At 45.1% G+C, this 14,685-nt stretch overlaps 1 protein-coding gene across 43 annotated transcripts in view; it reads right to left on the bottom strand.

The window, feature by feature from the left end:
- The window catches only part of TCF7L2 (transcription factor 7 like 2), a 215,485-nt gene that overhangs the window by 14,135 nt on the left and 186,665 nt on the right, over positions 1-14,685 (bottom strand). For 19 of the 43 annotated variants that reach the window (XM_081539480.1, XM_081539391.1, XM_081539444.1 and 16 more), the window contains 4 exons: positions 12,320-12,368; positions 11,677-11,727; positions 10,344-10,416; positions 2,580-4,730 (listed from right to left, as the gene is read on the bottom strand). In XM_081539480.1, coding sequence (XP_081395606.1) covers positions 4,307-4,730; positions 10,344-10,416; positions 11,677-11,727; positions 12,320-12,368 — 597 coding nt within the window. In that variant the 3' untranslated portion in view covers positions 2,580-4,306. Of the gene's footprint in view, positions 1-2,579; positions 4,731-9,634; positions 9,708-10,343; positions 10,417-11,676; positions 11,728-12,319; positions 12,369-14,685 lie in introns of those variants that run through there. The other 24 variants (XM_081539612.1, XM_081539604.1, XM_081539532.1 and 21 more) reach the window with 6 other exon arrangements.

Raw genomic sequence — 14,685 nt, forward strand, 5'->3', positions numbered from 1 at the left:
AGAAGAGGGCAACAGAGAATGAGATGGTTGGATGGCATCACTGATTCGATGGACATGAACTTGGGCAAACTCTGAGAGATGGTGAGGTACAGGGAGGCCTGGCATGCCTCAGTCCATGGGGTCGCAAAAAGCTGGACTTGACTTGGTGACTGAACAACAACTACACAAACTTCCTTGGCCAGGTCCCAACAGAGGTCAGGAAACACATGGCTCAGGGATTGAGTCACGGGCTCCTAGATGTTGTCTTAGGGTCCCTTAGTAACAAAAAGCCACAGATTCTTCCCATGGATGAAATGTGAAGATGTTCAGTTTGAAAGTAACCTCCATAGGTAGGAAGAAACCAAACTGATGTCAAGAGAAGAGATGAAGGGCAAGGACTTGGCCTGGCATTTTACAAGCTTGGAAGGAAAGGAATTTCCATATTGGGGTAGAGAGAAGATCCTCAAAGCTCAAGCATTGTAGGAAGCACGTAGCTGGGTGATCTGTATTTTGAATTTTAAGAAAAGATCTGTACCCAGGCTGGGCTGATGATGACCAGCCCTTACTCCCACCTGGCATTTTTCGGCCTTTATAACAAGGGCAATGAGTTATATTCCAGCATGGCTGAAACGATTAAGGAAGTAACTGAGAACTTGAAAGTTCTAGGAACACATTTGGAAGCATAATGGAAAGCTTCCATTCTCTTGTTTTCTGCAATGCAGGTGTGGAGTTGGCCAACTTCATTTATTCTTTCCCACAATGAATATGTATGGAACACTGTCTATGTGCCAGGTGCTCAAACAGAACCCTAATATAGAGCAGTGAGCACCAAAGCTCCTGTCCTCCTGAGGGGCTCTCTAGAGCAATGGGTCTCAACTGGGTGTGATTATTGATCCCGAGGAGGCATTTGGCAATGTCTGAGGACATTTCTGATTGTCATGACTGCTGGGGAGTGGGGTGCTTCTGACATCTATTGGGTAGAGGCCATGGATGCTAACACCCTACAATGCATAGGACAGTCTCCTACCACAGAGAATTATTCAGCCCAAAATGTCCATGAAACTGAGTGGTGCTAATACTGGCCTAACTCAGCCACGTCCAATGGACACGATGGTGGGTGAGAGCGTTAATGGGAGGGAAAAACAGGAAGCTGAAAGGTCACATAGAAGAGAGACATCATCACTATCATCTACGAGGGGAACTGAAGGATGAGGAGCAATGAGGCTGCAGGAACAAAGCAGACCTTCCAGGCAGAGAGCAACCGCATCTTTGAAAGCAGAAGAGCAAAAATACATTTACGGGAAACTGAGTATGTGCTGGGGAGGAAGGGGTGGGGCAAACAAGGAAGTCTTCAAAAGGACCACCCCATCACTCTGTTTGGGAGAAGGACCATCTTTATTATGCAAGGAAGTATATCTTGGTATTAAGAGCATGGGTTTGGAGTCAGGGCTGAACTTATATCCCAGCTCCACCACCCTACAGGCTGTGTGGTCTTGAACAAGACATGCACTCTGAGTTCCTAAACCCAGTTTTAGAAAATAAAGCAGAGGGTGGAGCTAGAGGATAAAATCTACCTCAGGCGGTAGTGTTAGGAAGAAATGAGAAAATGGTCATCAATGGCTTGGCACACTGCCATAAAAAACAGATACTGTCAAATGACACAAATGTTTTCAAAGGTTACTCTGGTCCCAGTGGGCAAAATAAAATAGGGAAGGACAACCAGAATCACTTTTTCCCGGGAATACAAAACTACTGAACACAGAAATACCAAGATTTTACAGATCAAAAACCAACTTGAGCAAAGCAGAGCTTCCAAGGAGCTTTAAAGTTCTTGATGACGATACTGTGTAACTGGAAGTAACAAGGGCGGTGACACAGACTGCTTCTGTGTCCAGTGAAATCACGTCCTTTGAAGGTGAGGTTGTCCAGACAAGTGGAACTACATATGCGCCCATCTATCCAACCATTCATCCTAGCCAGCATGAGGAATGAATGCAGCGGAAACATTGTGGCCCTGGTTGGTGATGGTGATGAACTTGCATGCTGGCCAGAGTGAAGTCCTGAACTTGAGTCTCAGGGATAGCAAGAGTCCTCCCTGCAAACCTGTAACAGAAGCACCTTGATCCGTTTTCTAAAAACCTTTCTTAACAATCGCTCACCCTGGCATCTCTCCTTGCATGTGATTCTTACAAAGAAATAAGGATACTTTCACATCAGTGATCCTTAAATGGTAATGATATGTTTTCTTAAATTCCCTCCTGGTGAACTAAGTTTCATTAATAAGAATTAAAACATTTCTGCTTGATACTCAGAGGGCCAACACAGATATATCGGAGTGACAGTCTTATAGCCTTAAGAGTGACATTTGCTTTCAGAAATGAACTAACCAGGTACACAAACTGCCAAACAGGCATTAAGAATGAGACGGGAAAATAAAAAGAGTTCAGGGACCCTTTCTGGTACCCACATCACCACCCATCACCCACATCAACCTCGGGGTCTCAAGTTCCACCTTGGGAACACATTTCTCTTGCTGAAGGCAGATCTAGTTTCCCCAGAGATAAAACCCAAATTATAGAAACAAGTGACCAGCCTTTATCTGCACATACTAAGTTGCTTTTATTAATCCAGAATGGCATGCTACAGATACTGTACAGCATGAACATTTATTCATTACAAAATGGCTTCCAAACCATTAAAAATGAAATTGGAATAAGAGCATAAAACGGAACAGTAACATCACAATTGTTAGGAAACATTCAAAGTATTCACAAAAAAATGTTATAGTTAGCATTTTAATAAACCAGAGAAAAACCGGAGACAGTTTTACAATCGCTTCATGTCAACTACAATGGCACTGAATGAACAGGTTTTAGCTTTATACAGCATTTTGTAACATCAACATGCCTAGGTTTTTTTTTTTTTTTTTTAAAGTTTGCTACCTACTTGTATGTCATACAGGTACATAAAAGTGGCAGCTGGTTTTTCCTTTAAGAGTAATCTAATATACAGAATTTTTGGCCCGTAAGGGTTTATACCTCTTCATTTAAAATGCTTTCTGGACAATCTGCTACCAAACACGTCTTGTTATAGGTGACATTAAAACTACATACAAATCTACCTATGTAACATCACAGCAAAACATGATGAACGAAAATTACAGCATCAAAAAGAGGGAGAAAGCTAAAGTCACTGAGAATTTTGGCACATAAAAAGTTTTGCACACGGTCAGTCCATGTCCTCAGGGTGCAGGGCGCTCGCCTGTGAGTTCACAGGGGAAATGGGACAATTCCCACTGCTGCTGGTACAGCGTTGCTAAGATTCCCTCACTAATGTTCAAGTCTTGTTTTACATAATGGCTTTTAAAGCAACTTTTGTTAATGCTACTGATCCTTTAATGCAACTATTAATGTCCATTTGGCGGTATCTGGGTTTCATACGGCAAAAAAAAAAAAAAAAAAAATCCAAAAGGGAAACAAAAAATATATATATACACATTTTATATATAAACTTAAAAACCTTGTACAAATGAGTTGTTATATATAAGATGCTTATGCTAAGGGGAAAAAAAACTTTATACAGTTTCAAGAAAAAGGAAAACATATTTTAAAAGGGACAACGTACAGGTTCGACGAGCAATCTCTAAAGCAATAAATACTACTGGTCCAACAGCAATGTGATTCCATTAATTGTTGAATAGCAACCCCCTCCCCCCAAAAGAACAACACCATGGAACAAGGTATATTAACACATTTTAACCCTTTGTTTCTGTACATTTAAACAATAACAAGTAACATCACAATAAAAGTTGTTTCACGCAGAAAAAAAAAGTAAATGGCACTGCATTCCTTGTGCCCTTATGGTTTAAAAACCAGATGTAAAATGATTGGTTCGCAAGTTCGTATTTAATACAAATAATACAGAACCAACTCCTTTTGGAGGGCTGCTTCAAAATTGCTTTTTTTTTTCTTTTTGTTTTTTAATCAGTCTTTTAAAACTAAGCTATCCGAACTACATAACAGTTATGTATATATATATATATTTTTAAACGCTACAAAGACTTTAAACAGCTGTTGATAAAAATTTTGGTAGAATCATGAGGTTCTTCTCTCATCTACATATTTAAAAGGAGACATTGAAATAAGAATGGGTCAAATATTGACCAATGAACTCGATAAACATTAACTAATGTAGCCACAGGGCACAAACGGAAAAGAGGACAACACGAAAACCCGGGCAGAAGGGTGGGGGCGGGGCGGGGCGGAACCGGAAATAAAAAGCAAAAGGAAAACACTCCACAAAGCAACCGGGGCTGAGGAGGGTAAAGCTATTCTAAAGACTTGGTGACGAGGGACAGCGGCTGGGGCTGGGTCCCGGCCAGAGAGCCGTGGGAATGTAAGGAAGATGTCGACGGCTGTGCCAGAGACGCGGGGGGGATGGCAGGCGGCTGCAGGGCGGCGGGAGGCAGGTCCAGGGCCCCATTGGCGCAGAGGGCGGGGGCCTTGCCGTGGGCGGCCTCGGCAAGCAGGAGGGCGGGCGGCGGAGGCATCATGGACAGGTGGGCCAGGGGGTCGGGCTTCAGGGACAGCGAGAGAGGCTGGGTCTGCTCAGTCTGTGGCTTGGCGTCTTGGGGAGGGGAGCCTAGCAGGTTGGGGGAGGAGGGCGGCGAGTCTAGTAAGCTTCCATCTGAAGAGGGTGGACTGAGGCAGCTGCCTTCACCTTGTATGTAGCGAACGCACTTTTTTTTTCTCCTAGAAACGGGAGGGAGGGGAGAGAGTTATCTGTGAATAAAGGGCAAAGATGCCAAGGGAGAGACTTATCTACCGCTCAGGGCCAAGAGGACCGCCACCTAACGGTGCCCCCGGGGAGACATCGCCCAGCGGCCAGGGGACGGTTACTGTCACGCTGGGGCGCCCGGCTCACTGAGCCATAAAGCCCGCTCTGGCGCATGAAGTGTGTCAGACCGCAGAACTCCCTACCTACCTGCTTCCCCTGCCCCCGCTAAACACCCCCGCCACACTCCTGACCCAATATAAGCGAGCAGGCCCAGGGGCGCCACCTGTGGACCGTGACGGAAAGCGGCTACGCCCGCACTGAGAGGAACTCAAGAGCTTGTTCGCTTCTTTTTTGACTTTAGACATCCCTTCATTTCCCGTGGTAACCATCCCCCTCCATTTCCACCAGGACCACCCCCACCCCTCAATGGGTGTGTGTGTGTGTGTGTGTAAAAGAGAAAGACAGAGCTCCCTCCCCAGGCGCCTCATATCCATCTGAAACTCAAAATGCTAACTGTTGAGCCCACAGAGCTTAAAGGCAGCGCGAGCAAGAGGCTGAAAAGGTTTTATCCCACCACTTCCACCACCACCACCACCACCAACCACCAACCACCACCACCACCACCAGAGGCTGCTGGCGCCCAGACAACTTTTTGGGCTTGTCTGTTAAGAACCACACCAAATCAAGAGAGGTCAGAATCAGTTGTGAAGTGGGGCGTGGAGAAGGGGAGAGGGAAACGAGAAGAAAACCAAACAAACTCAAAAACAAAACAAAAATAAAAAACAAAAAATAAAACCACCAAAAAAACAGGTAGAAGAGGATAAACAAAGGTGGGGGAGGGGGAAGAATAAGAAAAACAGAAAATGATCCAAAGGAACAAGAATAACTGGTTGTATGGCCTGCAGGTTGTGGATTAAATTATGATTCAAACTTTTTTTTTTTTTTAAGATTTGGGGTCTTCCCCTCCCCCACCCCATAGTGAGAAGGCTAGAAGGAGAGATGGTGAGAATGGGGATGGAGGGGCAACTTGCCCTGGTCCATATGCCAGGGCCAGTGAATAAGGGTTCAGCCCGTCACAAGGAAGTGACAACAAAGAAGAAGTGCCAGGGAGTCGCAGCATGGACTTTCTTGAATGGGGGTGGGGGTGGGGGTGGGGGTGGGTCATCAGGAGTCGTGTTTAAACCAGAAAGACTAATTTTGCCCTGTGCCAAAACCAGAGTCTCCCCTCTCCATTTCCTGTTTATATAAGAAATAGGATTGAGAATTTCAGAGCCTCTTGTGCTTATCCATCTGAGGTGGGCGAAGTCAGTTCAAGATACTGAGCGTGTGACCTCACAGCTTCCCTCTAGTATTCATCCCAGTTTGATGGGATCATATGTGGCAGGACAGGTGATCCTGGCAACCAACCCCACTCATGCTATAAAAATAATGCAGATACAGGGGATGTGCTGACCTAAGAATACAGTCCGAACCGCGGCCAATAACATTGTCTAAAAACAAGTATGTAAGTACCGGCTGGCTTCCGGTCATGGGAAAGCAACCAAGATGCTGCCCAGTTGAAGGCCACCGCTGTCAGAGGTCAGTGACCTTTGAAAGGAAGTGAGTGCACTGAGTCCCTCCTTGGGTCTGTGCCCCAGAGCTGTCTGATGATGCCCCTCAGTGCATGGGGTGTGGACTCAGCAAGATGGCAGGAGGGAGAGGAGGTGGGGGGGGGGGGTGAAAGGGCACATGCTCAGTCCTTCCTGCCTCCCAGAGGCCAAGACCCACTGGGCCAGTGGCTTCAGGGCCTCTCCATCCCTGCTCTGGGTCGGAAGGAACTCCAGGAAAGTGAGGGCAGTCTGCCTTCACCTTCCAGTTGACAAGGTTCCTTTTCCTCCTCTAGGATAGACTGAAATGGACTGTGGGTTCTGCTCCCATCCCAGAAACCCAAGATAAAATAATTAAGCCTCTTAGAGTTTTAAACCACCTTAGCCTGCAGATCAAAACATGCTCAAAAAACTAAGATGTCCATGCATTTTAAAAACGGGAGAAGAAAGGGAGGGGCATAAGCAAAACTGAGAAAGCAACAGGGACAAATGAGAGGAAAGAGGAAAGAGACAAAGAACAGGGGGAAAAAATAACAGGAAACAAGGGAATGACATCCAGGGGCGTTCCATGCTATATTAGGGCAGAGTGAAAGATGGGAAAAGCAACTTGGTGGGCTCAAAACAGAATCTTGTTAAAATGTCCTCAAATGTCAAGTAAAATTAGAAACCCTGTGCAGGGAGCGAGGAGCCCTGATTAGCTGGGAATGTTTCTGGTGCTCCCCTCCCTCCCTCTGCCCTCCTCATGGTATGAAGTTTCCATGTCCTGGGGATGAGTGGGGGGCATTTGAACACAAGACACGAGGATTATGAGTGACACAGTGACCGCTCCTTCTAAGAGGTGGCAGAGCAGACGGCAGTTGGAACCCACACATTTCGGATAGGCCAGAAAATGCCTTGTTTTGCAAATTCTTTTATTATTTTTTAAAAGCACATCTTGTATTACTGATTTAGCATCAAGCCAGAGATCCTAGCAAAGTCAAGAGGAAAAGCGGAGGAAAAAAGGGACAAGACCCATTCTCTTATCCTCCCCCACCTAGGCTCCACCTCTCATCAAGGTGGGGCCCCTGAAAAATGGGTTTTTAACTTCTTATGGGGGAGAAGGCAATGGCACCCCACTCCAGTACTCTTGCCTGGGAAACCCTGGATTCATTCTGAAAGGAAAGTTAAGAGTTCTTCCTGACCCTGTTTTGGAATCACACCCTTAAAGGAGCAGATATGCATTGCTAAAGCTTTTAGAGTGGGGAACAACCCCAACGAAGGAAAAATGGCCCCCGGGGAAGGTCTAAGGGTGCTGAGGCAGGAAAGAGGAAAGATGGTGCTGGGGGGGTGGGGGGCATGGCTCAGCATCCAAGCAGCCACGTTGCACACTGACAGCTGCCCCCGAGCTGCAATGTAGAAAACCATGTTTATGAAGCAGCTCCGAAGCCTTAGGGTCATTTGTTTTTGTTTTGCTTTGTTAAAAACATCACGAAAATTCTTGTTTCTGAGGAGGATTCCACACTCAGGGTTTAAGTGAGGTTGGAGCTGGGTCTGAGAAGGGACTATCTAGTTAAGTCAACATTGGACATGATAACTTTCAGCCCCCAAAACGCCAGGTCTAACTCGCAGTTAACTGCTTCCAAAGCAGTAAAAGGGATTCATACACCACCACTCACCTCCTACAAATAAAATACACAAACCAGGCAACAAACCACATTTCGAGGGGCGCACAATGGTGTCAGCCACACCTTTCTACAGAGTGTGAGGAACCCTCCCTTAGGAGTGTTCCCTGTGATAAGCTAACCTTTCGCCATGGCAGAGCGGTGATTCAGCAGCTAATCATCTTCCTACTCAGCACAAATAAAGGTCTGATACAAATTCACTGCCTATAAAGGGTCATCAGAGGTTCTATCTTCTAGGCCAACCCTAGTGAAATCTCTGACGCCCTCCACCAGCTGCACCATGAAACTCTTTTCTGTTGCACAGACAAGATCCCGGGACTGAGTGGCAAAACCATTTGTCACCTCCAGGGACACTGTTGTCTCACAGAATGGGTGGGGGTTCCCTCTCCTGCTGGACGAGCACCCAAGGCCCCCCGTCCTCACTCAATGGGCAGAGGGTTGCCTGTGGAGGGAGGTCTCTCTCAAGAAAGACTCTTGGGCCCCAGCTCCCCTCAACGTCTGGTCAACATGAGGTGCTTTGCTGATCTCTCGTAAGGCGTTGGGGGAGGGGGAGAGAGACACAGTAGATTGGTGGGCATGCACGTGATGGAATGGACACGGGAGCTAACGTCTAAACATGGAACACATGGCAAGGGCGTGGAGGAAAGGGACACGTGACAAAGGAGGCACTACAGACAGGGGGGCGTGTTTGGGTGTTGAGATACCTACCATCATAATATTCCAAATTCAAAGACTGCTTGTATCAGAACAAAGAAACAACAAATTTAACCAAAGGTGGTCATTAAAGGAAAGGAAATGAGACAGGAACTAGCTGGTATCCCTCCACCAAGAAGGAAGTACCTATACCTTCCCTGAAATAACAGGTTGGATGGAACCTGCAGGTGGAACACAGGTGTTTAATTTGGACTCTTCTGATTCCCTTTGGAACCAGAGCTCTGTCTCTCTAAATATCTGTATAGATACATATATATATATATATATATTTCTTTTTTTCCATTGTGCAGGCCAGTGGCACTGCAGTATGTGGCCTCTGCTTGTGGCCCTGTAGCTGGTGCATGCCGTTCAATGCCACGCTTCTTTTCAGCACTGTAAAACAATGTCAGCTAACCAAGCTCCTCTGTCCAGAGATGTGGTTTTGAAACAGAAAATAAACAAAAACACAAAACAAAACTAAAAGAAGCCTGCCCCCAGAGCCCTTCTCCAAGTGTCTAGACTCCAAGTACACGGGAATGCTATCACTGCCAATCTGAGCTCATTCAAACCTCAGGACACAGTGGGTCTCTCTATGTCCTGCAGACATGCCACAGAAGCACTGACAGGGCCAGGACAGATCCAGGATGCTGGCTTTCAGAGCAAAAGGATAAGTGCCCATCCTGGTCTGTGAGGGCTGTGGTCTAGGTCCTACCACCAGGGATATGTTATTTATAAGAGCAGGGGAAAGAGAGAAAGAGAAAAGTAGGGAGAGGACACAGCATAAAATTAGCAAGGAAATTTTGAAGAATGAGGATCATTAGTCATTGATGCCAGCGGGGAAGTAGATGGGAATGAGGTCAAAAATATATTGACGCACTAAGGTACCAGAAGGACAGAATGCTTTGATTTTTCCCAAAGGCCTTGCAGTAGGGAATATACCTGCACGGTTTGCACCATAAAGTCTGTCGGTCAAGCCCGAACAGTGCCCGACACTTCTTTGGAGTATTTGCATCTGTTAGCATAAGGTAAACACAAAAAAACACAACACAATGGTGGGTCGTGCTCAGTTGGATGTAAAATCTCGGCTACAGCTGACTTGTCTTCGCTATCACCTTGGTTCTACGTGCCTGTCTTCCCTCACCAAGGACATGAAAGGAAAGGACTTCTATGCGTCAAAAGAAAAAATAATAATAATAAAATAAAACGATAAAACACAAAAAGAAAAAACAACAACCAGAAACCAAAAAACAACCAGGAAAAAATAAAAAAATAAAAACAGAGAGAGAAGAGGAGGGGGAGAAGGTGACGTTGTTTGTTTCTACCTAGGCCAGGCTTACGATGGATGTCACTGAGCCCCCATCCCGGGCGGTCGGGAAGAAGGGGTTGGCAGGCAACATTCCCTGGGAGGGGGCGCGCTGGGGTTTGCTGTCGCTGACCCGAGGAGGCACAAATGATGCTGTTTTACAGTGGCATTTTGGCTAGCAGCAGCGAGGAGGACAAGCACGTCCCTCACAGAGCAGTGTCCCGCGCCCTCCTGTCTCCTAAGATCCACACACAGAGCTACAAAGCAACAGGCCGGAGAAGGGGGAAAAGGACCGAATAGACCAGCTGCAAACCAGCACAGCGAATCTGGGAAATCTATACACACCTGCAAGGGCCGCACCAGTTATTCTGTTGATCAAGGCCAAAGCGCGCTCGGCATTTCTTAGGAGCGCTCAGGTCTGAATGAGTTCAAGAGAGAAGCGAGCAGAGGAGGAGGACGTGGGAGAGAGGGAGAGGGAGAGAAGAGAAGAGAGAGAGAGGGAGGGAGAGAGAGGGAAGGGGGGGAAGAGAAAGATACAAATAAGAAAAAAATAAAAATAAAAAAGGGAATAAATCAATGACCTGGTTACTAATTACAAAATATTGACTTTTGATTTTTAACTTTCTCTAATTTAAAAAAAAAAGGTAAAAAAAAAAAAATCACATTCTTATTCAACTCGTGAAATTAGCTGTTGCAAATAAAGCTGCAGTATCCCTTCTTTGAGGACTGTCTCTCCGATTTGTTTGAACTGATAAAGGGATGTTAGCTCCTCAAGAACTAGATTTTAAATAACGTTTTTCTTCTTTTGGTTCTGCTTTTTCTTTTTTTCCTCTCAATTTGTTTTTCTTAAAGAAGAAAATAAAGCAAAGGAGGGAATTAAGTTTGTCACATGCTCTTTTCTTCTCAGAGTACAACAGTTTAAAAAAGAAAAAACAAAAAAACTACAAATAAAACCAGAACAAAACAAAACGAAACAGAAAGAAAGAAAGAAAAGGGGTTGTGGTACTGGGATATTGCAGCTTTTGGAATGTTCATCTTTTCTTTAAATCTATTTTCATTAATATTAAGAGAGGAACAGGTAAAAGTCAATAGGCTGTGTGAATGAGCTGTTAGGAGTTAGTTAGAAGCTCACAGCGGCATTTAAGCAGGTACAATCAGTGAAATGCTAGTGGATTTGCAAGTTATGAGCAGAAAAGTGAAAGAAGAAAAAAAACAAAAATAAAAAAAAAGCAAAGGAAAAAAATAATCATACTGCGGATGCATGCTTGCGTGAGAAAACTTAGTGGGAGCGATGAAAAAATGCCATTAGATTAAGGAGGTTTATTACTGAATTCCTTCCATTTTGTTGTTGTTGGTTTTGTTTTTTTTTTAACCAGTCTCTTTGAAAGAAATACTGCATATTCAATTTGCACAGTTAGTTCAACTCTAAATCACTGTCATCATGGCTTAAACAACTGTTACGGGAAAAATAAATAAACAAAGCAGAAGTTAAATTAAATTAAAAAAAAAACAACAAAAGCAAAAAAAAAATCTACTGAAACATACGAAATCATGTAGATGGTCATTTTAAAGAATGTTCAAAGGTCATACGTGTTTTCATGTTAATAAAACTATAATGGCAAGAAAAATTAAAAAACAGTTTATCAACTATTTTAATGACTCAAAATGACATTAGCACCTGTAATCGGAGGAAGTGAAAGGCAAGGATTTAGGAAACATTCGCTGTGTTCTGAAAAAAAAGAACAAATTATACAAAGCCTTCACAATGTTTTTGTCGTTGTTTGTAAAAGCCTGGCCTTCTCGAAGGGCCCTCTGAGATTGCCTATGCAGTATTTCTAATTTCTTCTAGAGAATGACAAACCTCCTTAATTTAAATCGGGTGCAATAGACCACTGTAAAGGCATGCATCAGAACATTCAGGAACAGCCCAGTTAACATCAAACACTCGCACACACCCCCTCTGCTCCCCTAGCCCCCTCCTCATCCTTACTCAGACACATACAAAATAAGCAGACTGTATAAATCCCCGTCTAGGCATGCCTACCGCTCTCCGCTTACAGGCTCTGCAGTTATTTAGAAACACATTCCACTAGACTTACAATGTGCTTTTCATGCAACAATGAATGTTACTAGCTTTAAAAGGGCAGTCATGAAGCAATTAATTAAAATGCATAAACAAAAAGGCTGGCTAAGATGGGTTCCCCCCGCCCCACAACGTCCTGGCCTTGAATTTCTCTTGCCTCCCCCAGAGAGAAGCCTGACATAAAAGAGTGGTCCTCAGGGTACAGCTCCCTTCCTCTATCCTGCTTATTCTCACTTACCGTTGGTCTCCCCGGGCTGCTTGTCCCTTTTCCTCTTCTTCTTTTTCCCCTAGATAAACAGATGAAACACAGGGCATTATTTCAGGAAACAGATAGAAGGACGACAACATCTGGGCTCACCTGGAGAGGAGGAGGCAGGTGGTGTCCCTCCTCCTGCCTCTCCCCATCCACACCCACTCCTGAGTGTTTTCCAAACCCCGGTTCCCTTTAGTCCAAGTGCCCTTCAATTGTGCTCTAGAGGAACACATGCCTAATGGAAGAGATGGAATCAGTGGGGCAGAGAGGAAGGACTTCTTTTCCCATACATCTGTGTCCACCCTCAAACCTGATCCAGAGCATCTGTAAAAGGGGAAAGGAGGCCTGGATGGGGAAGGATTCAGAGAGGTGTGGAGAGACAGGACTGGAAGTGGCCCAAGAGCCAGGGGATGAATGAATGATGTTGAGATGGCCATGAGAACCCCTTGCCCCATGCAACTCTCTGACTAAGGCCAAAAGCTGCTTGCTCTGAATCAAAAAATTAAGACGTTTAGTAGGGGATTTTCTTAGCACTGTACCGTGGGTCTTGATTTGAAAGACAGAAGGGAAAAAAAAAGGTGAAATAAAACGAGAAACCATCTGAGGTCCCTTTCAAACTGCTAAGTGGACATCCATAAAGGAGAACATTTGGTCCTCACCATTTTCCACTTACGTAACAACTAGAATACTCTTAGTAATCAGGTAAATTGAGCACATACTATGTGCAAGACATGGTTCTAAGCGTGCTATGCCTAGTGATCCATTTATCCTCACACAATCCTGTACAACGAGCACAATCACCATCAGATTTTACAGATAAGGACGCTGAGACACAGAGGGGTGCACGCAGTTTCCTGAGGTGACACAGCTATCAGATGATGCTGTCAGTGGGAACGCAGGTGATCTTGGTTCCACAGTTCTTATCCACTGGGCTATGCTGCCTTCATATTTACTGCCTTGTCCTCTGAGGAAGGCTCTTAATGGATTATGGGTGAAGCATTGCATAGAGTGATTCACATTCTCCATCTGACCTTCCCTGCTATCGTGATGGTCTGCCCCCAGATGTGGATGAGCAATGGGAGTGGGGATGAATTCTGCAGGGGATGAATCCTCCCCTTCCATATCTGAAACTAGTTCTCCCTCACCCTGAATAGCTCTGGTCCCATCCACATGAATTAGCTGCCTGGTCTATATGAAATGTCACATCTATTTGTTTCAGAATATCCAAATATCCTTTGCCTCGTGGTCGGCTTAGTTTGGGCTTCCCAAGTAGCTCAGCTGGTAAAGAATCTGTCTGCAATGCAGAAGACTCCAGTTCAATTCCTGAGTCGGAAAGATCCACTGGAGAAAGGATAGACTACCCACTCCAGTATTCCTGGGCTTCTCTGGTGGCTCAGCTGGTGAAGAATCTGCTTGTAATGCAGGAGACCTGGGTTCGATCCCTAGGTTGGGAAGATACCCTGGAGAAGGGAAAGGCTGCCCACTCCAGTACTCTGGCCTGGAGAATTCCATGGACTACATACAGTCCATGGAGTTGCAAAGAGTCAGACACGACTGAGTGACTTTCACAAGTTCTCAGGGTGTATTGACATCAACTCAAGAAGAAACAAGAAAGAACAGCCATAGGCAGAAAACCTGAGAACCCACACTGCTCTGTGAGGAGGACCCCAAGGCAGGAATGCCTCGGAGTCTTAGATCTACCTGAGGGCTGAGAGTCAAGAGCCCTACAGAAAGCCTCTCAAATCTGGGGGCCTGTTGCATCAGGGAAATCTGTCTGGGCCCTCAGTTCATTGTTTCCACTAGAAACATGTTCTGTTCCTTGGCATACAACTTTAAAGAAGAAGCAAAGAAAGGAGTTTGTGTGCTTTCTCATGAGCTCTAGCAGCCCACCTTCATGTCTGTGCCTCTCCTATGTCAGAAGCAAAGCACTACCTGGCCATCCTGGAACAGGCAGGAGGAGCTAGTTTCAGTTTATTTAGGAACCTGAAAGAAAACCTCAGCCAGGCCTAGAAATGGTTCAATTCCAGGCAGTGCGTCATCCATGCAGTCAAGGGCTTCTCAGTCATCTAATACAGGGCTCACCCATGTTCAATCTCCTGAAACATATTCTGAAAGGCAGGAGACAATTCCTTCACCCCTAGGAAGCTATCCATGTGGGATACAAAACTGAGATGTTCATGATTAAGGCAACGATCGTTTAGACTAAAGGCTTCTAGAGGATAGGGACTGTGTTTTAACTGGAAGAGGATATGAAGGAATGAATCAACACTGCGAAGTGAATAGGGAGATGCCTTTCAAGGGAGGCGGCCACCTTGTTATCTCTTTAAATGTAACAAAAGAAAGAAAAGGCC

Source organism: Giraffa tippelskirchi, chromosome 2, assembly GCF_054371585.1.
Source record: "Giraffa tippelskirchi isolate mGirTip1 chromosome 2, T2T-mGirTip1v1.2.pri, whole genome shotgun sequence".
In the NCBI taxonomy this organism is placed as follows: Eukaryota; Metazoa; Chordata; class Mammalia; order Artiodactyla; family Giraffidae; genus Giraffa; species Giraffa tippelskirchi.